Raw genomic sequence first — 26,791 nt, 5'->3', positions numbered from 1 at the left:
GGCGAGCCCCTCGGCCGCATAACCTTTGAGCTCTTCAAGGACGTGGTGCCGCGCACGGCCGAGAACTTCCGACAGTACTGCACGGGCGAGCACCGCAGCGCCCAGGGCCGCCCGCAGGGCTACAAGGGCTCGCGCTTCCACCGCATCATCCAGGACTTCATGTGCCAGGGCGGCGACTTTTTGCACGGCGACGGCACCGGCTCGGCCTGCATCTACGGCACCAAGAGCTTCGCCGACGAGAACTTTGTGCTCAAGCACGACCAACCGGGCCTGCTCTCCATGGCTGTGCGTTTTCTTCTTCTTCTTCTTCTTCTTGTTGTTCTGTTTTCTCTCTTCCACTTGCTGCCATCTTCATTGCTGACTTCATGCCTCCCCTCTCCCCCCCACCCCAGAACTCGGGCCCAAACACCAACGGCTCTCAGTTCTTCATCACCACCAAGCCCACGCCTTTCCTCGACAGCAAGCATGTCGTCTTTGGCAAGGTCGTCGACGGCATGGACGTCGTGAGGAAGATGGAGGCCACCAAGACGGGCCACCGCGGCAAAGACATGCCCAACCTAGATGTCATAATCGCCCAGTGTGGCGAAATGTGAATGCGGGGAGATTTGAAGGGGCAGCTGATAGATGAAAGGACTTGTGGGAATGTATCCCTTTTTTATTCTCTAATAGCCTACGGGACATGACCCTCATGAGTATGTCGCACAGAAGTAAGTCAACATTGATCGCATGAGAGCTCATGACATTGGTTACTTGACACTTGACATCGAATGTTACTCGCAGCTGAAAACCCACGGCATCTGCTTTAGACGAAGCTAAACTATGGTGACTGATCTGATCATCTCGCCAAGAAAGAGACCGACTGTCTAGATAGCTAAGTTGCTGCAAGAAACAAGAACCTGAGAACTCAACGACCTCCGGGGTTCGACCCCTGAAGAAAATTCACGCAACGCGTGTGGCCCTTGGGGCCTCGCAATGATGGTAAGAAAGGAATGGGCGGGGAATGGATGACTGAAATGAAACGGAGAAAGGGTATCTTCAACAATGCAATGGATCGGAAATATGTCTGTCTCCCTGAACGCCCATCATTTCATGCCACGGGGCCTCAAGCCCTTTTCCCTTGGACTCCTTTCCCATGTGAAAAAAACCAATGCCAAAAACAAAACTTGAAAACAAGACATTCAGTAACGTAAAATCCGTGTGCTAGTATGCGGATGCTGGGCTCTCGCTGTTTAGAGAACCTGTTTCATCGATATCCCCGCAGATGAAAACGAAAACGAAAAAAAAGGCACGCCGGAAAAAGGTAAGCCAGAAAGAAATGATTCAAGATGTACAGGGAAAAGAAGGCTATCTTCTCCCTGGAAGGAGGGAGAAGATAGAAGAAGTGAAGAAGAATAAGGCAAACGTAGGGACAGAAAGCAGTCCCTTACGCCCCGGGAATGCTCTACCGTTTAGGGAGCAGCGCCGTACCAACCCTGGCCACGGCGGCGGATAGAGGGTGTGATTTTGGCAGAAGAGGTAGCCGACGTGGTGACGACGGCACGGCTCGGAGCATCGACAGTCACAGTCTTGGTCTGGATCGCAGCCGAGGGCGTAACATAGACCGTGGTCATGCCCTTGGTGACGGTGACGTACTTGATGCGCGAGGTGTGGGTAGAGGTCGAGGTAAAAGCCGTGGTGGTAGGCTTGGGAGGAAGCGACGGCGCCGGCGTCGTCGCACTTGGTGGGGAGCTACCGCCGCTGCCACCATTGCCTCCAGCTGCCCCGCCGTTCATCTTGACTTGGAACCTGCCGATAGAGAGCTGGTCCGGGATGGCGGCAAGCTTCAGGTCCTGCTTCTTGTTGAAGTTGAAAGAGAGGCTGCTAGACGAGGCGGCACCGTTGGTGTCGGCAGCTGCCTTGCTGCCGCCGCCGCCGCCGCCGCTGCACTTGGGGCCCTTGACCTCACCGAGGTCGGTGCTGCACTGGTCGACGATGGCGATCTCCATGCACGAGCTGTACATCTCGATGGTGGTGACCTTGACGTTACCCAGATGCTCATTGTCGGGGGCACCCTGTCTCGTGGAAATGGTGCTGTAGTCCCAGACCCAGTACAGGGTGACGTCCTGACCAGGCTTGACATTGTCGGGCAGCTGGATGTCGTTCTGGCACCAGTGGTTCATACCCTGGCCATCGGTCGACGCTTGGTTGGGGATCTTGAACTCCGACTTCCTCTCGTCGGCGTTGGGGTTGCCATCCTCGTAGCAGCGCCCGTCGTCGTAGTTCCTGGTGGCCAGGAGCCAGCCAGACTTGTCGCCTCCGTTTCCGTCAGCGGTCCACTTCTTGTGGACGTTGTCGAACTGCTCGTTGTCCTTGGGCTTGGTGGTGGCGTAGATGTAGACGGTGCCCTGGTTCTTTGGCTTGGGAGGCGAGTCCATCCACTTTGTGACGTGGCCGTTCTCCAGATACCTGAGGGCAATCATGTCGCCGGGCGCAGCCTTGAGCTTGGGAAACTTGGGATCCTTGTAGCTGTTGGCGACGGACTTGCCAGTGGCGGGGTTGCAAATCGGCTGTCCGGCGGTGCTGTCGATAATCTTCATCATGTTGAGATTGGCATCGCCGGTACGGGGCACGTAGCTGCGCGAAAATCCAGGAGGATCCAGGAGTTTGCCGCTCGGGCCGATGCGCTTCGCCTGCTCAACCCACGAGTGGGCGGCGACAAGCTGCTGGCCAGAGAGGAGAAGCAGCGCAGAGGCGGCGGTGGTGGTGGTGAACTTCATCTCGGCGTTTGTTGACGGGGAGAGATGGCGAGAAGTGGTTTGAGTGATGATTGGGAAAAAAGATAGGTAGGTTTGTCTCGAGTGATAGAGAGATGCGAGCTGGCGAGCTGGCTGAGATGCTTGTTTGTGTTTCGAAAGTGGAACTATTCTCGAGAGGAAGAAGAAAGAAGAAGAGAAAAAGCTGCGCGCAGGGCAGGGTAGGGTGCCTGGTTATCAAGATGCTCCGGGGCGTTCGACGGTCGCGCTGCGAACTTCTTTGAACAATGGGAGAGAAGAACCGTAAGAAGAGAACGGAGAGATTGTCAAAGGAGGGCGGTGGCGTGGCGTGCCGAAGAAAGAGAAGGATTTGTTGGTTATTCCGGAACAAGTTCTTTGTTGTTGTTGTTGTTGCTGCTGCTGTTGTGTGGGCTTTGTGGGCTTGGAGCCGCCTCGAAGGGTGAGGATGGAGCCGAAGAAAGCGGGCAGCGAGCAGGAACCAGAGACGGAGGAGGGGGGGCGAGGGGGGACGGAAGGAGCAGAAAGAAAAAGATTATGTAGAAGGGCGGGCTGGCTGGTGGGCTGGCCGGCGGGTGTGTGTTCGGTGAGGGAAGGAGCGATCACGCGCGGCGTGGAAGGCGGTCAGTCCTGCTGAATGGGGCCGAAGAAAGAAATGAATAGGGAACCACCGAGTCACTCTGCTTCCCGTCACCCGTTGCTCACAAAGACATTGTGGTCGTCCAAGCTGACCCAACAATGAAACGCCACCAGGTGTCCTTCTAGCCCCCTCTTCCTTGTTTTGTCCTCAGTCCCTTTGTCTTTCTGTCCCCTTGGGTGGTTGGCGCGCAAAAGAGCAGCGAGATATTGATCTCAAGGTGAGTCGAAAGTACAAGTTACCAGGCGAGTGGATTTTGGTGATGTCTGATCAGATGAATAATGTGTCTGGCTGCTGGCTGCTGGCTGTTGAGGATGCTTGACCGGGCAAGACGTGGTGATTAAATGTGAGTGTATTACAGGGTGTGACGGTGAGGCGAGTTGGGGATGACAGCGAGGTGACAGCCAGGTGAGAGGCACGACGAGCAGGAGGAGGAGGAGGGGCCCCAGGGTCTATGTAAGTCGTGGTGCCGGGCCTGAGCAATAAACAAAAACGGGTCCCCGCAGCACAGGCCGTAGTTCGGGAAACAAATTTGCAGCAGGGGTGTGCACAGGATGGGATGGGATGGAAGAAAGATGGACCAAAGATTACTAGATGCCGCATTCACTGGGCCTCGAGGCATTCTCGCGGAGACATGGCTAACGGGGGGCAGGGGGTTACGAAGCCCATAGATGAGGAAGGGCGGGCCCATATCGGAAGGCCCTCGAGCTCTGTCGCCTGTAACGAAATGCAGGCCAAGGTACCCGCCCATCCCGTTCAACAGCTCAGTACCCTGTCGTTCATGGTCCAGACAGGGGTTGGGTGCGCCGCCAGATATGCGAGGCCCCGTGCAGGGTTGGTATTGTGGTATTCCTGCCAAAGCTTGGCTCGCGCATCATCATGGCGATCACTGGATTTTCCCATGCGGCCGGCATAGGGCAGCAGCAAACAGCGCCCGCGGGGCTGTAACCATTGTGTCGCATGTGGGAGCCAGTCAAAGCAGAGGTGACGGGTAAAAAAAAATAAGGGCACACACTAGTCCACAGCTTGTCACCTTGCCCACAGCCCGTGTGGCAGAGCAGGGCGGGCCGCGTCGGACATGTACACGCATGGATGCACTAATGCAGCGTTGATGGCACGGAAGAATGCGTGGTGGCTCTCCGGCCGGTTGGCGTGTTCGATGGACAAGCAACAGCGGCCAGCGATGGGCTGCTGGGCGTGGACACGCAGCGGGGCGCGTGGTGGCTAGTGCGCGGCAGTAGGCGCCGGTGTGGACGAGGCGATATGAGTCTACTAGTATTTCGTGCCTGCGTGTATGCGCTAGTCCTGGATACGATCCTATTCTCGACGGGGAACAGCACGTCGAGCCCCAGAGTGGGGTGGGGAGTCGAGTCGAGTTGAGCCCCATGCAGGCGCCTTTCCGGGCTGCAGGGATCCCGATGCGAATCGATCGTCGGCTTCTGGCCCAGCTTGTCACTCGCGCCCAAGTGGCTCTCCAACTCCCCAGGTGGGCGCCCACCACACCACCGGCGGCGGACCCTGGCCATCTGGAACACCAGGCTGCTGCAGGGGCTCATGCAGGCCATTCCCATCCAGTCGCCCCCAGCGCGGGTCTGTGCGCCAGCCATCGGTTGCAGCAGCCAGTGCTGAGCCGCGAACCAGTGGCTGCCGTGTCTTCTGAGTACCCACCACATCCCAGCACCACCAAAGCTTCCGAGTCGGCTGCCACACGCGCGGCCGGCGGCGGCTAAAACATCAAGCGCTGGCGGCCATGGACGCTGGGTAGGTATGTAATCTGCCATCAGGCCCGTTGCTGCGCCCACATGGTATAATCTCCGTATGCGCCCTCCGAGAAAACAGTCGACCCGTCCGAGAGACCCAAGCTCGACGGACGGAAATGTCGGGCGTCTTCGTCATGGTCTTTGCATGCGGCGCATGCAGTCGGCACGTACATTATACTATACATTTGTACTATACGTATTGAGGAAATGGGGATGCTGTAGGCACCAAAACGCTTGACAGCGGCGATTCCTTCCGTCTTGTTCGCCGCCCGGACCAAAACTGTGCGTGAATGTTTCAACCTTAATCGTGCTGGTCAAGGTTCATCGCAACTCGATTCTTCGGACGACAAACATACGGAGTATGCGCGAACGCGAGATGGTTGCATCTGCAAGATGAGATGGACGGCCCTTCCTGGTTGCGATGCCCATTTCCTCTAGCCGCCGCCGCTCGTGCCACCAAAGCTGTGCACTGCTGCTATTTTCTGCCTTCCAATCTGATTCCGCGCCCTTGGGACTCGACTCCTGCTGCCATGAATCAATGGAATTGGCACCCATTAGCACCCTGTTTCATTGCGTCATCGCAACTCTTCGCACTTGCCGCCGGTTGATTGCAGGGCGTCCATGGGGCTGGTCCCGCCCAAGCTGGGAATCCACTCTGCTGTTTCCAATGCGATGGAATTGTCGGCGGCGCCAAACGAGGCAGAAAAGAAGAAAAGAGAGAAAAAAAAAACGCGCGAAGAGGAAAAGGGGCGGGGATTTTTCGATGCGGAATTACCGGTCGCTTCGGCCGGCGACAGAATGCCTGCTTGTAAAGCTGCTACTATGTGTCCTCAGCTCTTTATACTGACTAATTTTGTGATGCGCTGTAATGGAGTATTCAACCGGTGTTTGATCTTCTCCCTCTCCCTCTCCCTCTCCCTCTTCTTGTTGTGGTCTCTACCAAAATCAATTTATCCCATTTCATCCCTCTGTGAAAAGTGGCAAATCAACCCCCAAAGCCGGTGGCCCCCCTTTTAACCCCTCCCCATCCGCCCAACGCTGCAAATGTTTCAAAGACCCATAACAGGCGAACCGGCAATGCTTGCCACCGCGGGTACATCGTAGGTAGCACTTTCCCCCAGATCGCCCTCGCTTCGAGAAAGGAAAGCCGCCCGTCTCGCCCCTCTTTCAATGAACGGATCCGACGATGACCAGCAAGGCCCCCCTTTTCTGGCGCCGCCGTGAAACCGCAACAACCCTCCTCTTCTCCGCCTTACTCGGCCGTCTTATATCTGGAACCTCGGATGGCTCCTGCGTGCTTTCATTTGACCGGTGCCTCTTCTCTGCCCAGCGCTCCCTGTCGCAGAGGACGGTATCTTTGCGCTATTTGTCAGGGCGAAGCGCCGGCGCCTGTGCTCTTGGGGGAGAGACGCCGGGATGAGTAGAAAGCCAGACTGACTGGGCTGGCTTGGCCTTGGGTGGCCGGATGGATAGGGCAAGGGTCGGATCGCTTGGGAGATGATTTTAACTTGGTCTTGTGATGTTCTCTTGTTCTTGGCCGCATCCGTGAACCCTTATTTTTCGTCCCATGTTGTTGCCCAAAAGAGTTATTGGACGCTTCCGTGCCAAGGCCACGGACACGCGCCCGAGTCTAACCTCGAGGCTGGCGCAAGGACAAAGCCCGGTCCGCCATGTTCTACGACGTGCACGGGTCGGCTTCCAATTTAGACCAACAAATTATTCCCAACATTATCCTACCAGCTACTCGCTGAAGCGTCGAATTGCAGTTCAGCATACTTTTCTTGTCCTCCGTGATCTCATGTCGAATAAAAGTCCCAGCCCAAGAATGAAAAGAAAAGAACAGAACAGGAAGTACCAGAAGAGAGAGAGAGAGAGAATAAAACGAGTCTAATCCCCCGAGCCCCGGGTAGCCAAGCAGATCCTGGCCATTCCCTGGTCCTCGGAACGTCTAACCAGTGTCTTGCGACTTCCGTGTTGTGTTTTGTGTTTGCCCTGGGCTGGGACGAGGAGAAAATGCCTCAAAGGAGATCCGAAATCCGGCCAAGCCAAAAGGAAGGGGGAAGGAAAAAGTACGCTCTCGCCCAAACTCCCCGTTATCCCAGTTACCCCCACCAACCAATCAGGATCGTGAAATTCGTATTCAGACATGTCAAAGAGGGGGAAGAAGAAAGGCGAGGAGAAGGGTGTAAAAGAGATAGAAAGAGAGAGAGATCAGAAACAGAAAAAGGACCCTATTTCTCAAACTCATTCTTGAGCCAGACGGGCGAATCCTCCTCATGCTCCTCAACGTACTTGGCGTCGGCTACGCTGGCGTAGCTCTCGAGCCTCGGGTAGCTCAGCCGCGGGCCCATGACGGCGTAGAGACCCTGCGAGTCACCGTCGTCGTCCTGGCGGGCGCGCTTGAGCGGCCTCACGGTCCTGTTGACGCTCTGGCTGTGCTGCAGCTGCTGCGTCGTCGCCTGCTGGTACCGTTGGGGCACCGCGTCCCAAGGCGAGGAGGGGTGGTGGTGCGGGCCGCCCACGACTGATGCTGCTGCTGCGGTGCCACCGCCGCCGACGCCGTGGACTGACCACTGGCTGCTCGCGCTGCCGCCGTCCATATCGGCCGCCGGCATGCCGTGCGGCGCCGCGTCCCAGCCGTAACCGCTCAGCGATGACGAGAGAAAAGGATCGACGGCCGAGTCGACAGCGCTGTCGGCGGCCGAGCTGGTCGACATGAAGCTGATGTTGGGCGCCATGCTAGACGTGGTTAGTTGCGCCAGCGATGAAGGCGGTATCTGCGCGACGGGCGCTACGCTGCCGTGCCCGTAAGACGACGAGACCAGGGTCGGCGGGGCCGGGGGCGGCGTCGTGAGCCCGCCGCCGACGTTTGACATGCCTCCGAGGACGGGGCCGTAGTAGGAAGGCGCCGTGTGGTGAGGTGGTCGGCGCTGTTGCTGGTGGTGGTGGTGGTGGTGGTGGTAGCTGTGGCGGGCGTAGGCGGCAGGGCCGTGCTGTTGCTGCTGCTGCTGGCCCGCCATGGCCAGCTCGGCCGCCGAAGAAGCGTCGGCGCCGGGCCAGGCCGTGGCGACGGCAAAGTTCTCGTTCATGGATGCGTTCATATGCTGCTGAAACCCTGGGTCAGGGGACATGATCTGGTTACGATGCATGCCCGTCGCCGAGGAGGCCCCCATGCCGTGGACCGGCGTCGTCGTCGTCGTCAGCGCGCCGCCTTCATCGGCTGCGGCGGCAGCCGCCGCGCGGGCCGCGATCTGCTCGCCCGTCAGGATGGCGCGCGACCGGTGCTCGGCCGAGTAAGGGTCGATCGGGGTGAGGAACCGCCAGGACGTGGCGCCGTCCTGCTTCGTGACGGCCAGCTTGCTCGACTCCTCCTTGACCTGATATGCCGTCGCAAATGTCCACAGTATGACGCCGCGGCGTACCCAGGGCGCCGGCTGGCCGCCCGCCATGCCTGGCCGCGGCTGCTCCTGCGACCAGAGCTCCTGCATCATGGCGACCCGCTTGGCGAGCGCCATCTGCGTCGGCGTGTCCCTGTCGGGCCCGTCGGGCAGGTACTTGCGGAACTTGTTCTCCGTGTTTGTGTCGTCGTCGTCGTCCGCGTCGTCCTCGCCGCCGCACTCTTCGGCCCGCTTGCTGGCGGCCGCGGTCGACTGACGGCTGTTGCCGACGCTGGGGCGCTTGCCCTTCTTCTTCTTCTTTTTGATCTCGGTCTCCTTCTCCTGCTTTAGCCATTCGGCGCTTCCGCGCACCGCGCCCTCACCGCTGTCGCCCACAAGCCCCGTGAAAGCGTGGGCAGGGTACCTCGACAGCTCTTTGAGCATGATGGCGAGCTCGTGCGCGGGAGGGTTGACGTCTATCTCGGGCCGCTGGCGGCCGTGCACGCAGTCGCAGCCGCCGGTGCCGGCCAACTTGCAGTTCAGGACGTGGCCGGACGGGTTGACGACCTCGGTGAAGGCCTTGTCCGAAGCAGGGTCGTCCTCGGCCCCGGCGACGCCGTCCTGGCAGAGCTCGGCGGGCCGCGAGAGTAGCGTGCGGACCTTCCAGTCGTGGTTGTGCAGGCCGGGCTGCTGGATGGTGACCTCGACCCACGAGTTGAGCTCGGAGCCGGCGGGCAGGTCGCCGCCGTGGACGTCGAGCACGACGTGGCAGTGGAAAATGTCGTTTACCTTCTCGCGCAGCGCCCGGTCCAGCGGCCCGTGCAGCAACGGGAAGTCGTGCGCCCAGTCCCGCCTCATGGCGTGGGCCGAGCCGCCGGCCTCCTGCTTGACGGCCTGGGTGTACTCGTGCAGCAGCGGGCCCGTGATGCCCGTGGCGGCCCGCGGCCACTCGTCTCGCCGGAGGTTCTTGCCCAGGTGCGGGAACTGCGCCTGGTCCAGCCGCTCGCCCGTCACCGTGTTGTACGCCTGGCCGCCGCCGCGCGCCTCGTCGGGCACGTAGCGCACCGTCCGAGCCGACACGCAGATCCAGCACTGGCTCGGCCGGAGGTGCACGCGCTGGTCTGCCGCAAGCACCCAGGACCAGTATGCGTAGTTTGGCCGCTCCTCCGGCATGCGCTTCTCGCGGAGAGCCAGCAGCACCGGGTCCGCCTTGAGATTCTCCGCCTGGATCCCCTCGGGCTCATCACCGTCCCGCAGCCTCTCTTGGGTCGGGAACAGCGTATATACTACATCAAGTATAGGTTACGGTTAGCTTAGTTTGAATATAGTGAGAAAGGGGGGAAGGATGGGTACTTACGCGACGGGTGATTCCTAAAGAACGCCTTGATCACTTGCAGATGGCTTGAGACCATCTTCCGCGGGGAATAGTGTTCGTGATGGCGAACCTTGGGCTTCGGCTTGCCGTTCTTATCCCTGTACAGGTTCCCGTTCTCGTCCTTATCTTCTTTCCACTCCCTCATGGGCTCGGGGACTCCCGGCGCCAGGTTCTGGCGGAAGCAGCGTATCCATAGGTATTCACTGAGCAGCATGTTTCGCCCAAACTGCTCGTTTGAACCCCCGCCATAGCCATCCTGCTGGCTCGACATCTGATACTTCCTGCGTCCAATGGGCGCGATGAGCAGGAGGGCTGGAATCAGGACACGATGGTTTTGTTAGTCTCCAAGCTTTTTGATCAGTCGACAAGGGGGATGGGAGAAGAGATAGGGAAAACAAACCGTCAATAAAAGCGAGCTCACGCTCAATAGGCCACTTCTGGCCCATCCTGTCGTCTGGGCCCTTCTCCGACTGCTTCCTTCGGTACTCGAGGAAGGCGGGCCACTCGTAAATGGGGTTGATCTCGACGCCGAGACTGGACGGCATGGCACCGTGCCTCTCCGCGTCGGCGGCATTCTGCTGGTGGCGGACCGGCTGCGGCCGGTGCAGCTGGAGGCTCTGTATGCTAGACCGCGCCGAGAAGCTGCTCGCTGCCGACAGCATAGGAGAAGGCCCGAGGGCGCTTCCATGCGAGGACAGAGACTCTGCGATGGGTACCCACGATGCTGGTGATTCGGTGGTGCCGTTGAAGCAGATGGCTGTTAGGTCATGATGGCCGGCAAGAGATGCCTCTGGCCTCGGGCGGTTGTGGTGATGATGATGATGATGATGATAGTGGTGTTGTTGTTGGGCATTACCTGATGTGTGCCCAAGAGGCGGTCTTGCGCCGTCGGACCTACCGCCGACATGGTCAAAGGGGTCCGGCGTCGGGGTTTGGGAAATGAACTGGTGGTGCGTCTCGACGAGTGCTGTGTGATGTTTTCTATCGAGCGGCTGGCTCCCCAGCACCGTCCCGTTGACCTCATAGAGGTCGGGCGTTGACGAAAGCCGCTGCTGCTCCTTCTGTTGCCCGGAGGACCGGGCATGGTCCATAGAGGGCAACATGGCGAAGGCGGGCAAAGACACACAAGACGGCGCGCGGTGTTGTGCTCTCTGGCGGGTTTCTTGACTCAAAATCCGGCTGTGAGTGTTGGGGTGGTAGGAAGAAAGAATGCAAACGAATGCCGGCGCGGGTGCAGGAAAATAACAGATGGGTGGTCAAGGCAGGGTAGCGAGACGAGAGAGGATGAGAGATATGTGAGAGAGGAATTCCGGCGGAGGCGGGCACATTTGTAAGGTGGATTTCACCGGCATGGGAGTGCGGATTCTATGATATCAGACCTCGAAGGGTGACTTGGCCGGGCCCGTCAAAGGACGTGTGTGTGTGTGTGTGTGTGTGAGCACCACTAGGCACCGCACACAAGGCCGTTTGTTTGCATGTCTTTCTTGGCCCGCTCCCTCTGGAAACCCTCCTACTTTCGAGACTACCCAAAGAGACTTCCTTCCTCCCCCCTCCGGGCCGGAGTCGGCGAAGGGAATGCAGGTACCGTACCGGCTCGAAAGACACCCGTCTTCCACTTCGCCCATATTCGTCCACCCGCATGGTCTCTCCCCCCCCTGCCCCTAACACCCCAAGCGGGCAAGCAAGCAAGCAAGGGAGGAGGGAGTGCTGTTCGTCAGCAGGCCAGAAGCTCGCACACCCACCCAACACAAGCCCCTTCCCAAAGCAGCATAGCCGGCCATGGCCGTCGCCTGGCCGCCCAATTCTGGGGGAATGCAACAAAATTGGGAAGACTAGACACCACGAATGACCCAAAGTCCATGTTCCACGTCGCAGACGGGAAGGGGAGATAACAAGGGGGCTTGCGTGCTCTAGCACGTCCTGCCCTGCCATGCCCTGCCATGCCCTGCCCTTTTACACCATGATGGGTGGGTACTGTGGGCTGCTCATTGGTCAGGGAGAGACACACGCAAAGAAGGGTGGCATGCAGGGAAGCGAGCAAGGGAAGCCGGGGGTGGAGGCGCCGATGAGCACGGACGAGCCGACGTCTCTAGCTCCCAGGCACTCCAGGCCTGATTTGGGGGCGGGAAGGGATGGCAAGCGACGACGCCCTGTCTTCAGCAGTGCACCACCGCAGGTATTGAGACGAAACCATACAGGATACAGGACAAATATAGGAGGGAAACGAGGGTAGCAGCTGCCAACGTCCTTCTTTGATTTAGGGGAGCGCGTGCACGGCGCGCCCTGCTTCTGCTGGGTGTGGGTATTCAAAGACAGGCCCCCAGTCAGGCCAACTAGCTGTGACTTTGTTCATCAAACCGCATGCCTTTGCTCATGCCTCTGGTCAGGCCTCATCTCCGCCACCAACCTCATCCCCATCGTCATTGCCAATGACCACCTTGTGCCTGGCCCCTCTCCCTATGAGCTTCTGTAAGGCCACCTTGTTCACCCGTCCCTCCGTCTTCTTCTGCATCTTCGCGATCTCCTCCTCCGCGTCCACCGCCTCGGCCTGGGCAAACTCGAGCACCAGCTTGCGCCCAAGCAAATGCGTGCTCCCCAGCGCGTTGAGCGCGTTCTCCGCCTCCTTGGGTGTGGTGAACTCGGCAAAGGCAAACCCACGAGTCTTGTTCTCGAAGTTCTTGGGCACCCGCACTGCGCGGAGCTGCCCATAGGTGCCAAACAAGGCCCGCACGTCCGCCCTTGTCGCCTCGAACGGCAAATTCTTGATGATGATCTTGGTGTGCTGCCCAGCCAGTTTCTTGGCCTTGTCCTCCCGTCTCCGTTCCTCGGCCGCATCCAATCCTCTGTGCGATGCCTTGACGGCCAGAACGTGACCCTCCAGGGTGTACCCGTCCATCGTTTTGAGAGCTGCATGTGCCTGCTCCTTGGTGCGGAACTCGACGAAGCCAAAGCCCATGCTCAGCACCACACCTGGCCTCTTGCTGTCCGTCCTTGACTTGACGCGAGCGGACACGAACCCGTCCAGGGGTCTGAACGTCTCGGCTAGTTTCTCCGTCGTGGTGGCAAAGTTTAGCCCCCGCACGAACAAAGACGTCGTCTCGGCAACATCCTGGACCTCGTCGCGTTCCAGTAGCTCAGTCACCGACAGTTTCTTCGCCGCGGTGGGGCCGCCGCTGCTACTCTGTATCTGCGTCGGGGTTGGCTGGTTCTTGAACAGACCTTTGGGGCCTTTCTCCAGAAATAGCACCGAGTCCTTGACCCGTCTGTATGCGAGATTCATGAAAGCAGCTCTCGCATGAGGGGCCTGCGCAAACTCGACGATTGCTATGGTCCCACTCGGTGGCATCAGCACCCTCAGGACAATGCCGTGCTCCTCAAACATTTTCCTCAACTCGTCTATAGTGGTGCCGTAACTAAAATTCTTGACAAGGATGATAGTGTCGCCCCGCTGGCGCGACTTGAAGGCGTCCAGGTCGATGCCGTTGGTGGCGAAGTAGACCTTTGTCTCCTGGATGATTGAGGTCTCCGCGATGGCCTGTTTTACACTCGCATCGGCCGATGACGGGTCTAGTAGCTCCGACTTGGACACGCCCAGGCGATCTGCTACCGAAGCGTTCACGGCATCTTGGCTCATGTAGAGGGCATTCCAGTTGAACGAGGTCGACGCGGCCTCGGCCTTTTTCTTGATCAGATTCTGCTTCTTCAACGGGAGCTTGGAGATTGCGAACTCGTCCAGCTTGGACTCCTTCTTGGACTGGGCAGGGAGCACATGCAGAATCCGGCCCTGAAACAAACTGCCATCAGACTTCTGGAATGCGTCGATGGCCGAGGATGCGCTAGTGAACAGCACCAACGCATAGCCCTTGCTCGCGCTCGACTTCGCAACAGGCAGGTGCACCTGTTTCGTTTTGGGAATCAGAAGCGTCAGCAAAGAATTCTACCCAATAAATCCCTTCGCAGACTCGGAAAATGTGTCGGGGTCCCTTTGTGTTCAGAAAACAGAGCATCTACTAAAATACTGTGCCCGGGTTCGCATCATATACCAGAGGTATAAGCTGTCCCTATCTGGGATTCATCATAACAAAGAGCAGGTTGGACTGAGAAATTAGGGATGGGATGTGCAATAATGGCTTACCTCCTCAACGCTCCCAAACTTTTCAAAGTGACTCCTCAAATCATCTTCGGTTGCGCTGTAGGGCAGGTTTCTGACAAACAGACGCGATGTTTTGCGGACGAGATCTAGTGCGTCACCTGCTCGGTCCTTGTCCGAGACTGGAGCCATACGGCGATCCTTAGGGGGCTGCTCCATTTCTGTCGGCTGCGCAGCGTCGTCGCCCGCCTCCGTAGACGAGGCAGGGGGCAACGGCGCCGCCACGACCTGTGGGGCTGGGACAGCGTCTGGATCATCCGCGTCGACAAGATCCAGAAGTCGATTAGTTCGAGACCGGAGCCAATCGTCGTCTGTGGCTGCAGCATCCCTAAGCCCAGTTTCGGAAGCTGGTTGCTCGGGGAGGGTCTGGACTCGAGCTTCCAGAGCAGCCTCCGAGGCCGCGTCTGGCCGAGGAGCGCGACCAACAGAGGTCTCAACGGCCGCCCTCTTGGCGGGGCGTGCTGGTATCTCCTCGTAATCATCGTCGCTCTCGCCATCGAGGGCAGCAATCGCCTTCCCGGAAGCCAGCTCGGGCACTGGCGTCTCAGCCATGGCACCGTCTAGCTTTGCTGCCGACTGCATCGTCTCCATGTACTCCTTGAGCTTAGGATCAGACAGGTCAAGATCTTCGCGCTTGCGCTTCTTCGGCTTAGCATCTGGCTGGCCACCCTCGGGTGCCTGTTTCTGGGAGGCGCCTGAGAGAAAGGGGGTGTCTGTATGCCCAGTCCCCAGCGTCGTCGGCGCTCGAAGGGAGGGGTCAGAAGGCTAAGCGCACGCCAGTTAGCTTCCAGTGGCCAATCGGAATCCCGGAGCTAGGTGAAGTGTCTCATACCGGTCTTGCCAGCTCGACAGAGATTTTGGACATGCGGATGAAGGAGCGGTTGAAGTACTTGGCCGCCTCCGACGCAGCCTTGGCCGTCTTGAAGCCGACAAAGCCGATCCTCCTCGCAGGGATCACCTTGATGTCGGTGATGTCTCGTGCCTTGGCCGCGAAGTGCTTCCGGAAGTCGGCCTCAGTGATGGTTGGCGGCAGATTCCGCACGAATATCCTCGAGGACTCCTCCATTGTGATGAAGTGCAACTGCCCCGACGTCTAGGTAGGTACAAGTGTATTCAGCTAGAGAGTCGGAGGCAGAGCAGCCGCTGCTAGCTCATTGCTTTGGCTTTGAATGTGTGAAAGAGTTGAGCAGAGGTTGCCATGCAGTCGACCGCTGGGAGGGTTGATAGGGGAAGAAAAAAAGATGGGATCGAGTGGCGGAGGGAGTAAAAAAAAAAAAAGGCAAGTAATGGAGAGCCGCACCTGCAGAGGTGGGGCTTGGGAGTCGAAAAAACTCCACCAGGCTTGGCCCAAAAAGACGGCCCCCTGCAGGCTTCAAGCTGCTTGAAGCCTGGGTGTGGTGATGGAATCGAAGTCCCATGTGCTCTGACTACACGCCGCTCCATTTTTGATCGATCCCAACTTGTATCAATCAGATCGACCCGAGTTCGCGACGTGACAGCCTGCTTTCCAACCGCCAGCATCGCCACCTGCATCTTGACATTTCAAACTGGTAAGTCCGCCAACCTTGGCATTTCCCAGTAGATGCGCGGCCACCGCGAACCAGTGCGCCGCTCCAGGAATCCCACAGGCGTGAACCGCTGCCACTTGGCTCCTCCTGAAGGGGAAGATAAAGTGGTGGGCCCCAGCTGCAGCGGCACCGCGCCCCAACACCCCAGCTCTGACCAATTGGACCGACCCCAACCAACCGCCAGCCAGCCGGAGCTAACCTATCATCCAAACATCGGCAACGACCGCGCAGCCTCAAGGCCTGGACGAACCGACGCGCCCTCCAACGCCAGAACCCAGACCGACAAGACCCAACGCCCAACATGGCCGTCGACGAGCCCGCATCGAGCCCCGCCCCGCGGGAGAAGCTGGAAGGTAGGCGTGCGACCAGGGACGGGACGTTGCAGGCTGGAGGCGAGGGCGTACAGCCAAGGTGCTAACATGTGTACGTGGGCGCCGTCTGAAGCCCAAATCAAGGCGGCGGACATGGTAAGGACACGGGACGACTCATATTACTACTCCTGCTCTATGGGAGTATGGCTGACCAGCCATTGACTAGAACGACGACCTGCAACTCGAGTGTATCGACGTCGGTATGTCTCTCCCGCATCTTTGGATGCTCTCCCACCGCCCTGGAGGCCCTCAAGAAGCCGACAACTAACACGCGCATCATCGCGTCCACAGCTCAGGAGGCAATGGCCAAATTCACGATTGAGAAGGTTCGCTTAGCTCCAACACACCACATACGCGCCGCCCCCGACCTCTTTTCCAGCCCAGACCGCTTGTAATACAAGAACGCGCCGCCGTCGCATCGAGCCATGGACACCACGGGGAACGGGAGCCGGGGCTGACGCAAGACTTTGAGTTCGCAGGATATCGCACAGCACATCAAGAGAACGGTAAGTCCCTCGGCCATGTCATAGGACACCCCAGCAAGACCGTTTCGAGCCGCTGACAGGACACCCTCCCAGTTCGATGAGCGCAAGGGGCCCACATGGCACTGCATCGTCGGCCGGAACTTTGGAAGCTTTGTGACGCATGGTATGGACACCTTCATGGTAGCTTGCAAACTTGCTATTCCAGTACATGAAGCTAACCCCGCCTGCGAACATTACAGAGACGAAGCACTTTATTTACTTCTATCTCGGCCACTGCGCCATCCTCCTGTTCAAGACGCAGTAGGCTGTTACCCAATATCTTTGGATCCCTGAGACATGGGTCGTTGGGAAATGACAGCACATTTGGAAGGAACCGGGATAGCAACACTCGACCGCCTCCCTACGCACCTCCTAGGGCTCAGCATACCACTCTGACCTGATCCCCCTGGAGCAAGGCCACAGTGGCGGACCGAGGTATCTATCCCTCTCTGAGACCCTACAACTCTAGCTTTTGTCTTCCATATGGCATATCTCGCCTACATACGCCCTTTACCCGATCCACTTGAAGCACAGAGCGGGCTGATGTCACACTATCAATATCTTTTTGTTCCCTATTGGCCTTCGTGGACAGAAGTCCTTGTATCCCTTGGTATGCCGGTGTGGTGTGGTTCCCTGTCTGTGGGCACCCTGCAGCTATTTTCTTCTGCTGGCAAAGAGAAAAAGATGGCGTCGAGCCGCCGATAAAGCCACCACTAATCTCTGAAGAAGGTATGATTGTATGCCATCACCGTGTCGCATTCCAGCCTCGAATCGAGCCGACATGGCGAGGCTCTAGCGTGGCTCAATAACGACCGAGTAGATGACGCGAAGAGAGGCGGTAGCCCGGCTCTTCTCCCCCCCGTTGCTGCTTTCACCCCGCCCTCTGGACCGACCACGCCCCCCCTTCGCTCCGGCATGGCCTTGTCTGGCGGGGAGGCCGGCTAGAGGCCCCTCCATTCTTTGCTCCATGTCTCGCAGTTGCAATGGGGCAGCAACCATCAACGCCACCGGGACCAACTTCCTTGTGGTTCGGCCGAACATGAGCTCACAACTCCTTTCCTAATATTCCCATACACACGCAATCTCTCTGCCTCCCTCGTGTGTGTGTGTGTGTGTGTGTGTGTGTGTGTGTGTGTGTCATCACGCCTCGCGCGGAGGGCGGGGAGGCGGGGTAGGAAAGGTTTTGTCTCTTGGTCAATTTGGGATCTGCCCTCCACCAGAGTCGGGCGCGTGGGGCAGGCAAGCAAGGCGCCGACGGCAGCACCGGGATGTGCCTGTCCATCCCTGGCTAGTAGTTTGTCGGACTACTCTTCCTAGCCCCGATGAGCTGGTAAAAATGAAGCAACAGAGGCAAGAGGATCCTCAGCCCCCCTCGAAATGGCAACCCGGCGAGAAGACCGGGTCTCAGTCAGGTCCCAAGGGCAAGTGTGGCGTTGATGCAGTCACGACATAGGTGGGCAAAACGCGCTCGCTCGGGTGCTGGTGATTTATACGGCCGCAGAAGAATCACAATGACTGGTCAGAGAGCACAATCATTGCTGAACAGTCAAGCCAGATCGTGTCACCAGATTCGTGATTGAAATTGTTTTGATTCGACAGCCATCTACCGAAAGTCCCGAGAGTAACTCGGGCGTACTTGTGTTGATAACTTTGCTGGAACCTTTTCTTCCTCTTCTTTTCGCACAACTTTGTGCCGCTCAGAGCAGTCTCCCCTGGACGTGCTCCCGATTTCTCTTGAAAATGCAATGACTGTCTGTCTGGGTGCCGTCCGGGATGGATCGTTGGTATCGTAAATGTCGTTGTCTGAGAACCTGATAAGAAAAGGAGGGGTGAAAAGCCAAGGGAAAAGGTGATAGTTGAAAACGCGGGGGGAATATTGGGGTGTGGATGAAATGACCACGGACAAGCATGGGAAAGGACATGCAGAAACGCAGAAAAAGAAAAGGGGAATGAAGAAGAAAAAGCAAAAGAACAACTCCGAGCAAAATGCCATTTTCATGCCCAGAGAAACACCAGCCAATACCCATTTATCCTGTGCAGAGCCCAAGGGATCCTCAGTCAAGGGCCTTCCCCTTCCCTTCCCAAGGTCATGTCCCGTGCAGGATCATCTCCGATCCACGCCGTCGCTCTCCGAGGTGTTCCGGCCGCGGCGCGTGCCAGCATAGATCTCCCTCTTCATTTCCTCGAGGCGGTTACGCATCTTGGTCAAGGTCGAAATTTGCTTCTGCTCCGGATTGTCATCCCCCAGAAGCTGGTAGTGGAGCTGCTCGTACTTCTCGTAGTACGTTTTGAACCTGCGCGCCGTGTCCATGACGCTCTCTGGGAGCTTGCTGCCGCCCATGCCGCTGCTGGCCGGCTGCTGCGGTTGCTGGTGCTGGCGCTTGACCCTGGGCAAGGAACCCGCGGCACTGCTACCGCTCGAGGACGAGTCGTTGTAGGCGTCCGCCGCTTTGCGCTTCCTATCGTTGGCGCTTGCGATCAGAGCCTCCTCGGCAGGGTCGATGTCGGATGCATTCGTCGGTGGCGATGACGCAAGAGGCGACGACTTTGGAGGCGACGTGGTCTTGGGCTTGGCCTGGTTCGATGAACCATTGGAGCCCGTCGTTCCACGTGACGGCGGTTGGCTGCCGTTGGCCTCGGGAGCGCGGGCCTTGGACGTCGGGGCCGCGGTTGGTATCGGCTTGGGTTCCCGCCTCTGGTCCTTCAACTTTCCTGCCTGCTTTGGCACATCCTTTGGCCTGCTTCCGGCAGCAACATCCTTGGCAATAGCGGCCGCGTCCTTGGGGGGATCCCTCGCCTTAGGCTTCTTGTTGAGCGGCGTTGCCCCCGAGCTGGAACTGCTGTCTTCCTCGTCCCGCGACCGCTTCATCGGACGAGCCGTGATCTGTGGCTCAGTAGACTCCTTGACCAGGGGCGCCTTCGCCTTGGGCGCCACGGCCGCAGGAGCTCGAACAGCCGAGACCTTGGCTGGTCTCGGGGCTGCAGCAGGCTTGGGAGCCACGGCCGGCTTCGGGGCCACAGCTGGTTGCTGCTTCTTGACCTGTTGCTTGACTTGCTGAGACAGAGGAATCTCCTCGCTAGAATCATCCGAGTCGCTTATGAGCTCCTTTGATAGAGGGCCTCTTCCACCGTTGTTGGTTGGTTTCGCCGCCGGCTTCGGTACGACAGCAGACTTGACTGGGGAGACCTTCGGGGTCGCTACCTTCTTGGGGGCGGCGGGTTTCTTGACGGCCGCTACGCTCAGATCCGGAACCGTCTTCTTTGTTGCCTTGGTCTGTGAGCTTGATCTCGACATGGGCTCGGAGCCGTTGAGCGAACGGGTTTCGTCATCCCTGCTGCCAGGGGAAGCGACGGCGCTGGCGCTGTCGTCGGCCTTCTGGACGTTGATCTTGGGCGTCGATGTCATTGTTTTTGGGCCCTTGGCAAGAGTGGCCTGAAGCTTGCTCAGGCTCTTTCCCTTTCCTCTCTCGTCGAACGGCAGCAGCTTCTGCCACATGGGCTCTGTGGAGCCTATCCTCAGGCGGTCGTACCATCTAGCGGTGTTGTCGATGGCGAGCTGCCGGTCCGCATCCGAGTCGTAGTCGTGCTTCCAGATGTCCAGCTCTTTGTAGAACATCTTCTTCATGGTGTATTTTCCCGTGCTCTTGTCCACATCGGCCACCTTATCCAGAATGCCACGGAAGTCCTTCTTGGAATCCTCAGAACCACCCCATTTCTCCCATAGCTCGTCATATGTCATCTCTCGGACAGCCAACCAGTGGGTGATGGGTGCCCTCAACTCCCTTGCGCCCTTGACTTTCTGCTGCGAAGCTGATTCGACCGATGACTCCAGGGGCGAGCCGACCATACTAAGGGCGGGGCTAGACGCACGGGAGAGGGCAGAGGTCGACATTGTGAAGGCGCCACTCTTGGCGGAAACCACCGTCTTCTTGGCACCCGGCAGGTTCTTGAGCGCGTTGGGCTGCAATGTCGAGCTACTTGACCTATTTCGCGAGGTCAGCACGTGCTGCAGGGAGAGCATGGCAGCTGGATCAGGAACATACTTGGAAGGCTTCGACTGGTAATCTGGGTGGTTCACAATCTCCAGGACATCGTCTCCGTCCTCTTCGCTAGCAGCGCGACCGGAGAGCGGAGCGGTATACCGCAGCTTGTTTAGCGCCGGGTTCCGAAAGATGGGCATGGTGGGATTTGGGAGCAGATCTGCCGTGGTCGGGGCCTTGAGATCTGTCACGTATATGTCGTAGGAGAACGAATCGGGGGTACGCTTGAGCTGGTGTGTCTCGGAGCCGTAGATGAATGCCTGCAGAGCCAAAGAGAGTGATCAGTCAGGATTTGCAATTCCGTAGTTTGGTCGTCGCAGGAGTTTGGGTCCCAAAAGTTGCGTTGTGTGCGTTCTGAAGAGATTTGTGAGGGGAGAGCGTTCGCAGAAGCACGGGGCGCGTCCCGTGCCCCGGTTTGACATTGTGGCAGCGACAATAGCATCTGAATAGGAGTGACGCCTATTGTGAGGCAATTGACGGCACCACAACTCAAGGGCGGCTGCAAACAGGCCGAGAAACAGTAAAACACACGTACCGGATTCTGTCCCAGAGACAACTCAATGCCCTTGCCATTCTGGAAGCTCTCAATCATGTCCTCGAGGATGTCGTCGTCGAGGGTGATGGCAAAGGCTTGGAGCGGGAGAGCGGCCATGGACCTGGCCGAACTCTCGAGCTCCAGGCCCGCTTCGGGCAACTTGAGCACCATCTTGAAGCAGGAATCGGGTGTGAAGCAAGAGCGCAACAACCGGCTTCCCTCCTGGAGCCTTGTCTACCCGAGCAGACGCCCTTGCGGGAAGGACCGCCCAAGAGCAAGCGGAGGGGGGCAAGACTGCCCCGAAGCGTCGCAGGAGCAGTCTTTCGGGGTCGCAATCGTTCGTCGAGAGGTCGGTAGGTAGCCGAGAGCAGGTCGAGGGCCGTTCGGGAAGTGTGGTGCGGTTGTCAGCGAGGGCAGGTTTGAAGGGGGCCGACGTTTGTTGGAGCGAAGCACAGAGCGGCAAGCGGCCGCGGCAGCCGACGGGCGTTCCTCAGGGGAGAGAGAGAAAGAGAGAGAGAGAGAGAGCTGCAGGTAGCCCTGGGTTGTGCACAGGCGAGCCAGAGCGGTGTCGAGGAACGAGTGAGACCGCAGATGCAAGATGTGAGTGTCCACGAGTGAGTTGGACAGGAGAGGAGTGTCGCGGAGGCAGTTGCAGGCAGCAAGACGCAGCAACAAGGAGAGGTCGTAGACCGAGTGACTTGGGTTCGAGGGAATGAAAAGGGTGGAGCGGCATGGACAAAGACGCCTAGGCTGGCAAACGAGAGGGTGGGAACAACGAAGGAGGGCGGAGTGGTTCCAGCAGGGGGGGTGGTTCCGGAGGCAGGGACAGTACCTTTTGGCTCCCCCTGGGGTTACGCTGGTCCCGTGGAAACCACCAAGTCACTGGTACATCACCCAATACTTTGGTGGGTGGGGCCCCAAACATTTGACGCCGCCCTAACTCAGTGCTCCAGTGGGCTCGAATGCTTCGGCCCAGACTGAGAAAGGTCCCGTCGAGCCGCAGAATCGCGTGGAGAAGGAGAAGAACGAAGCAACAAGACGTTGGCTCTCTCTCAAGACACGCAAAGCGGCCACGCGAGAGCCAGTCTTCTTGGCCTGGGCGCCTTCAATTGGGTGCCGGCAGACGGACCCCAAAGCCGTTGAATGATCTATCTTGCCGTCGTGGGTATTCGCAATCGACAACCTCAGTCCAGACTTTCTGGCCGACAAGGCAAATCCTGGGAGCAAAGGGGCCCGGGCAACACAGCTTGTCCGTCTCCTGTCCCACTCATTTATTCCCTGGGCGTTTGCTGGGCGGCGAACAACGTCAAGGCCCGCCGCCCCAGTTGGCTGTTGATTGCCAGCGCGCGCCTGGCCGAAGCTGTGACGGCCTCTACCTGCCACTTCGGCACCTACCTACCTTGGGCATGGAGACGTTTTACGGATTTCCTAGCTCTGTGCGTTGCTCATGACCCCAGTGTGCCTCTTCGCCCACGCAAGAAATCGCTGGTGATGTGATGGGCGCTCAGGTGGTACCTCGTGCATCTGGTTCGTCAGCCTTCCATTGTCGACCCGAGCAAAGACTTGATCTATCCGTACCTAGTACCTCCACTAGGCCCCCTGGTCCTCGCAGCCGATGGGGCGCGACAGGGTTCATGGATCGACGGACGAGCAGCGCAGACAAACGTGCATGTCAGGTTGAGCGCGGTCGGCCGTCGAGGTGCGCACCCTGCCTGTGCCTCGAGCAGGGTGGACTGGGGCACGGCACCACCCTCCATGTCCTCCAGCGATTTACATGGGACGAGAGGTACGCAAGCGATTTGAGAAGGCCAGAAAGATCGAGCCGGTTGGTTCACGGAGTGGTGTTGGTGTCTCCTTCAGCTCCCAGGTCTTTATCTCCTCTCCAGATTTGCCTTTTCGGAGAAGGCAAATAATTGCGGCTGCATTCGCTGGTCTAGTCTTCGACACGGATGGCTATGCAGAAGCAAAAAGGCCACTGGGGGGGGCGAGGAATTCGAGTCAACATGAGAACAATTGAATCGGTTCACCACGGGGCGTATACTGTGGTATTTCTCCTCACTCCTCCCCGATGTACCTACCTGTTTGTTTTCCCTCTTCATTTCATGTCTTTTCCTGTAGATGAAACCAGAAGCACCACGTTTCTAGCTGGCTCCCCTTGTTCATTGCAAATCATGCCGCACGTGGACACTTTTGCTCGTTTGCCGAGTCTTCTTTGTCTCGTTACATGGTGTCTTTACCTATCCCAAAAAAGCAACATTGGCCATTGGTATAGACAGGCGTTCGTTCATATGTCTTCGGTTGAAGTCTTGGCTGCCCTGGGCGGGAGTCACGCCGCCTGACGGGTAGCATCAACGACGCAGTGGGTTGTTCAGGCGGGCCATTGGTGTGCCGCTGGAGCGTGTGTTTATCAACGGGCTAAAGCACCCGATCTAACCCCGGATGGAGTAGGTCCAACGGCTCGGACGAGCAGCGCAGCAGTAGTCGATGGATTCCCATGTCGCGAGCTGTCCGACCGCCCCGTGGCGGACAGCGTTCATAGTGTGTTTTTTTTTTCTGTCTGGGTTGGGTCGCGCATGCTCTCTCAATCGACGCCTGGATGGCCCCCGGCCGTTTTGGCAGTCCCGGCGCCAGAGAACAGGGAAAGACGAGGCGGAGGCGGTCCACGCAGCCATGCAGCCATGCAGGCACGCAACACATGCACGCACATGCAGCGCATGAGTTGGGAGTCGGTGAATAGCCCAAGGGTTATCGACCTGCCCACACCATACCTCCCATTGAACATACCATGTACCACATGTTTTCCATCCCAACGGCCCATGTACCGAGAACCTGGGGCGCTCTCCCACGCAATTGGGTAGGCATGTGTGAATAGACTGAAGATGTTCAACGTGTGTGCAAAAAGGGGATGGCCATGGAAATTGGTTCTTGGACGCAGGTGCCCAAGGACTCTACAGAACGATACTTGCTAGGTTCCCAAGGTACCTGACCCAAGGTACCTCTGCCAGCGCGCAATTGACTCGGGTGCCTCAATGTGTCTGTCTATTCCCCAGCCCAGCCTCCCTGGTCCCACTCCTCAGCCCATATGTACAACTACCTGGATTGGAGATCCATCTAGCAACGCGGTCGGTGTGCTGCATCCATTTTTACGAGATGCGCGTATTTCGACCGCCTCCTGGGCGGCTTGGGCGGGCGCCGTTCCCCCAAAAGCCAACATGCTCCTGCATGGCATGATTAAGCCTGTGTGAGAGGATCGGGCTTCTCCGTTGTTGACATCACCCTCTGCTGCACCGTGTCCCATCAGCAGCCTGCAAGCCACAATCTTACGCCATACGGACAAGGTGGGATTTAGATTCCCGTCGTAGAGCATATCCAGCAGGCATGCAGGCTCAGGCAGCACAACCCCAGCTGCCATGGTTACTCTTTGGGAGCACCATGTTGGTGATTTGGGTTGCTCGCCCATTCATCCCCCCCGTCGTCCCAATTTTCTTGCCCGTAAGCTTGTGTGAGCGGCAGCTGGCTCGATGGGACCATTTGCCGCTGCCGACGGGAGCTGGTATCCGTTGCTGACGAAGTCGCTTTGGAAGGGCGGGCTATCTATGTGAATCAGTGAATCGTTAGGGGTGAGCGGTGGCTGCGACACAAAAAGGGGCCGAAGCCAAAAGCCATGCGCGATTACTACAATGTTCCAGGACTGGTACCTGGGTAAACAGTAAAAAGAAAGAGAAAACAGAAAAGAAATCGAGTTTCCTCCCACGCAGCCACAGCCCCTGCCCAACAGCCGCCACCACCGCCAGCAGTTCCAATGGAGCCATGGGGCGAGCGGGTATCTGTCTCCATCTTCCCTTGCTTTTTTTTTTTCTTTCTTCCCCCTTCTGGCCCGCCGCCCTGCATCACATGGCACTGACGCATGGCGGCCGCAGAAACCCAGCGCCACAGGTCGGGCACCCTCTTGGCTCGGGACGTAGGGGAGGGATGCAGAAGAGCGGAAGAAGCAAAAGAAGAACATGGCTGAAAGAAAGAAAAAAAACACTCAGGAAAAACGGAGGGAGGGCTTTCGGTAACCTGTCACCCCGTCCAATCCGGGAGCGCTTCCCCGCCTCAGGCTCCTTCCCAGAGGGCTTTCTTTCATCCCTGTTGAGGATGGAAGCCGGCGAAGCAAAAATGGAGCGAGTCCACCCTTGCAGGTGGTGAGCCGAGTAGTCAATGTCACGCCTCTCCCTGGGCGCGCGCACCGAGTTCGATCGGCGGCAGGCGAGGAAACACACGCAGGTTGGGGAGGCGTGGGAGGTGGGAGGGGGCATTGGATTGACCGTGCATCCGCGAGCTGCCCTTGGCTGGGGCCGGGCCCGCCCCCCACCACCCACCTCGCCCAGCCGAGCGAACGTTAGCCGAGTGCTCCCATCGAAGCCTCTCCCAAACGGGAATAGTGTCGTCATACAGACCCAGCCCGTCAGCCAAAAAGAGCAGGGCCTCGGAAAGACGAACAAAGAAATAAATCGAGAGCAGAAATCTCGGGGTCAGGAACGGGTCCAATCACAGGCGCTGGCAGGCGAGTCGAGCAGGGCTGATGGATGACATGGATGCCAACTGGCAATGGACAACGCACCGAGCAATTGTTTTTCTTCCAAGGGACCTTTTGAGGACCGAAAGCGCGTTCCTGCTCAAGGTACAAACCCAGGGTTGACGACTCCAAGGGGAGGCGAAGGCTGCCGCCACCGAGCGGTTAACGGATCGCACGGATGGGCCCGTTGGCTTGGTGCATTTTCGAGGCAAACTGGAGGCACGAAAACGAAAGCAAGCTGGGCCTCGACTCACGATTGATGGATTGGTTGGGGCCCGGGTGTGGATCAAGCTGGGGAGGAGGGGCATTGCTAGTGTCGGCGCACCGAGGCCCGCACCCCCAAGACGATTTAATTGATACACCAAAAGTGAGCATTTCATTCACCAGTGGTTTCCCAGCGAAATAGCCCATTGAGAAATTTATACAAACTCAAAGTATCAAATTTATAAGCAATAGTTTTAAATGGCATATTTTTATTTTTTTATTTTTTTATAATTTTCCTGAAGTTTATACATTGGATTGTTTATTGCTTGCCGGAGGCTGTTGAGTCGATTTCGGGAAAAGTTTCCCACTTTTCCGCCCTTTTGGTGTATCACTTAATTTGTCTTGGGGGTGGCCCGGTACAGTAGTACGAAAAGAGATGCTTTTTGGAGGGCCGGTTTGCAGGTTAGACAGTTGTCTGCCTTGTCTTTTGAGACTGAAACATGCAGAGCCTGGAAGCTTTCTCTGTGTTTCCCTCCATGCAGGCGATCGATCAACCGATGGCGGGTGCGAGCAGGTTCCATGCCTCGCCTTGCGAATCGCGGCGTTTACAGCTGGCCAGGGCGTTGGTGAGAAGAGCAATGGGCTAGATAAAGCCCGATGATATAAAAGCCAGGATCTCACCCAGGGCCAAAAGGCGGGCATTGTTTACTGTGTAGTCGGTCCCTCACCATGGGGTCCCCTCGCTCGCTTGGTGCGCCAAAATCCAGTGGGCTAGGTGCTGTGCTCCATGTTCGTTCGGCAGCAGGCCGCTTCCCAATTCGAGAGAGCTTGCCAAAAACAAGCAATTGCATCTACTCGACGCAAAGCATCTTGGATTCACTACTTTTGTGTCCACCATTGCGCGGCAATCATCAAATGTGGTTGCTTGTCCAGGCCGAC

At 58.0% G+C, this 26,791-nt stretch overlaps 7 protein-coding genes across 7 annotated transcripts in view; 2 read left to right on the top strand and 5 right to left on the bottom strand.

Moving 5' to 3' along the window:
• The window catches only part of GGTG_03958 (peptidyl-prolyl cis-trans isomerase H), a gene marked incomplete at both ends in the record, with an annotated part of 1,677 nt that extends 1,084 nt beyond the window's left edge, over positions 1 to 593 (top strand). Inside the window, 2 exons of the mRNA XM_009221745.1 lie at positions 7 to 285; positions 393 to 593. Of these exons, the coding sequence (XP_009220009.1) occupies positions 7 to 285; positions 393 to 593 (480 nt within the window). The remainder of the gene's footprint in view (positions 1 to 6; positions 286 to 392) is intronic.
• An 843-nt stretch (positions 594 to 1,436) lies between these two features.
• On the bottom strand, positions 1,437 to 2,950 carry GGTG_03957 (hypothetical protein). The gene has a single exon (XM_009221744.1). The coding sequence runs from the start codon at positions 2,754 to 2,756 to the stop codon at positions 1,449 to 1,451; it is 1,308 nt and encodes a 435-aa protein (XP_009220008.1). The 5' UTR covers positions 2,757 to 2,950; the 3' UTR covers positions 1,437 to 1,448.
• Positions 2,951 to 4,484: 1,534 nt separating this feature from the next.
• Positions 4,485 to 5,724, bottom strand: GGTG_03956 (hypothetical protein; the record flags this gene model as incomplete). The annotated part of the gene is made up of 3 exons (XM_009221743.1): positions 5,504 to 5,724; positions 5,344 to 5,427; positions 4,485 to 5,179 (listed from the first exon to the last, which is right to left on the bottom strand). Exons 1-3 carry the CDS (start codon positions 5,700 to 5,702, stop codon positions 4,485 to 4,487), a joined length of 978 nt encoding a protein of 325 aa, XP_009220007.1. The 5' UTR covers positions 5,703 to 5,724.
• A 1,061-nt stretch (positions 5,725 to 6,785) lies between these two features.
• On the bottom strand, positions 6,786 to 11,530 carry GGTG_03955 (hypothetical protein). Its single transcript, XM_009221742.1, has 3 exons — positions 10,300 to 11,530; positions 9,882 to 10,211; positions 6,786 to 9,810 (listed from the first exon to the last, which is right to left on the bottom strand). The coding sequence occupies exons 1-3, from the start codon at positions 11,000 to 11,002 to the stop codon at positions 7,379 to 7,381; spliced, it is 3,465 nt and encodes a 1,154-aa protein (XP_009220006.1). The 5' UTR covers positions 11,003 to 11,530; the 3' UTR covers positions 6,786 to 7,378.
• Positions 11,531 to 12,001: 471 nt separating this feature from the next.
• GGTG_03954 (multiple RNA-binding domain-containing protein 1) lies at positions 12,002 to 15,292 on the bottom strand. Its single transcript, XM_009221741.1, has 3 exons — positions 14,882 to 15,292; positions 14,035 to 14,814; positions 12,002 to 13,797 (listed from the first exon to the last, which is right to left on the bottom strand). Exons 1-3 carry the CDS (start codon positions 15,113 to 15,115, stop codon positions 12,283 to 12,285), a joined length of 2,529 nt encoding a protein of 842 aa, XP_009220005.1. The 5' UTR covers positions 15,116 to 15,292; the 3' UTR covers positions 12,002 to 12,282.
• Positions 15,293 to 15,918: 626 nt separating this feature from the next.
• GGTG_03953 (hypothetical protein) lies at positions 15,919 to 16,777 on the top strand (the record flags this gene model as incomplete). The annotated part of the gene is made up of 7 exons (XM_009221740.1): positions 15,919 to 15,970; positions 16,062 to 16,084; positions 16,155 to 16,188; positions 16,280 to 16,314; positions 16,468 to 16,494; positions 16,567 to 16,636; positions 16,713 to 16,777. The coding sequence occupies 7 exons, from the start codon at positions 15,919 to 15,921 to the stop codon at positions 16,775 to 16,777; spliced, it is 306 nt and encodes a 101-aa protein (XP_009220004.1).
• A 1,286-nt stretch (positions 16,778 to 18,063) lies between these two features.
• GGTG_03952 (hypothetical protein) lies at positions 18,064 to 21,744 on the bottom strand. The gene is made up of 3 exons (XM_009221739.1): positions 21,088 to 21,744; positions 20,556 to 20,812; positions 18,064 to 20,495 (listed from the first exon to the last, which is right to left on the bottom strand). The coding sequence occupies exons 1-3, from the start codon at positions 21,256 to 21,258 to the stop codon at positions 18,617 to 18,619; spliced, it is 2,307 nt and encodes a 768-aa protein (XP_009220003.1). The 5' UTR covers positions 21,259 to 21,744; the 3' UTR covers positions 18,064 to 18,616.
• Between the last annotated feature and the right edge of the window lie 5,047 nt (positions 21,745 to 26,791).

The sequence above is a fragment of the Gaeumannomyces tritici genome, assembly GCF_000145635.1.
Source record: "Gaeumannomyces tritici R3-111a-1 unplaced genomic scaffold supercont2.2, whole genome shotgun sequence".
NCBI lineage: Eukaryota > Fungi > Ascomycota > Sordariomycetes > Magnaporthales > Magnaporthaceae > Gaeumannomyces > Gaeumannomyces tritici.
This window is presented reverse-complemented; position numbering and strand designations above follow the sequence as displayed.

Bases quoted from the DNA above. Each gene is read 5' to 3' on its own strand.
- GGTG_03957 (XM_009221744.1), bottom strand. From the start codon at position 2,756: ATGAAGTTCACCACCACCACCGCCGCCTCTGCGCTGCTTCTCCTCTCT.
- GGTG_03955 (XM_009221742.1), bottom strand. From the start codon at position 11,002: ATGTTGCCCTCTATGGACCATGCCCGGTCCTCCGGGCAACAGAAGGAG. The intron at 10,212-10,299 runs GTTTGTTTTCCC...TCCTGATTCCAG, and splicing joins TGAGCTCGCTTTTATTGACG to CCCTCCTGCTCATCGCGCCC. The intron at 9,811-9,881 runs GTAAGTACCCAT...TACTTGATGTAG, and splicing joins CTTTAGGAATCACCCGTCGC to TATATACGCTGTTCCCGACC.
- GGTG_03954 (XM_009221741.1), bottom strand. From the start codon at position 15,115: ATGGAGGAGTCCTCGAGGATATTCGTGCGGAATCTGCCGCCAACCATC. The intron at 14,815-14,881 runs GTATGAGACACT...GCGTGCGCTTAG, and splicing joins CTGTCGAGCTGGCAAGACCG to CCTTCTGACCCCTCCCTTCG. The intron at 13,798-14,034 runs GTAAGCCATTAT...AAAACGAAACAG, and splicing joins AGTTTGGGAGCGTTGAGGAG to GTGCACCTGCCTGTTGCGAA.
- GGTG_03952 (XM_009221739.1), bottom strand. From the start codon at position 21,258: ATGGTGCTCAAGTTGCCCGAAGCGGGCCTGGAGCTCGAGAGTTCGGCC. The intron at 20,813-21,087 runs GTACGTGTGTTT...TTGGCTCTGCAG, and splicing joins TGTCTCTGGGACAGAATCCG to GCATTCATCTACGGCTCCGA. The intron at 20,496-20,555 runs GTATGTTCCTGA...CTCGCGAAATAG, and splicing joins TACCAGTCGAAGCCTTCCAA to GTCAAGTAGCTCGACATTGC.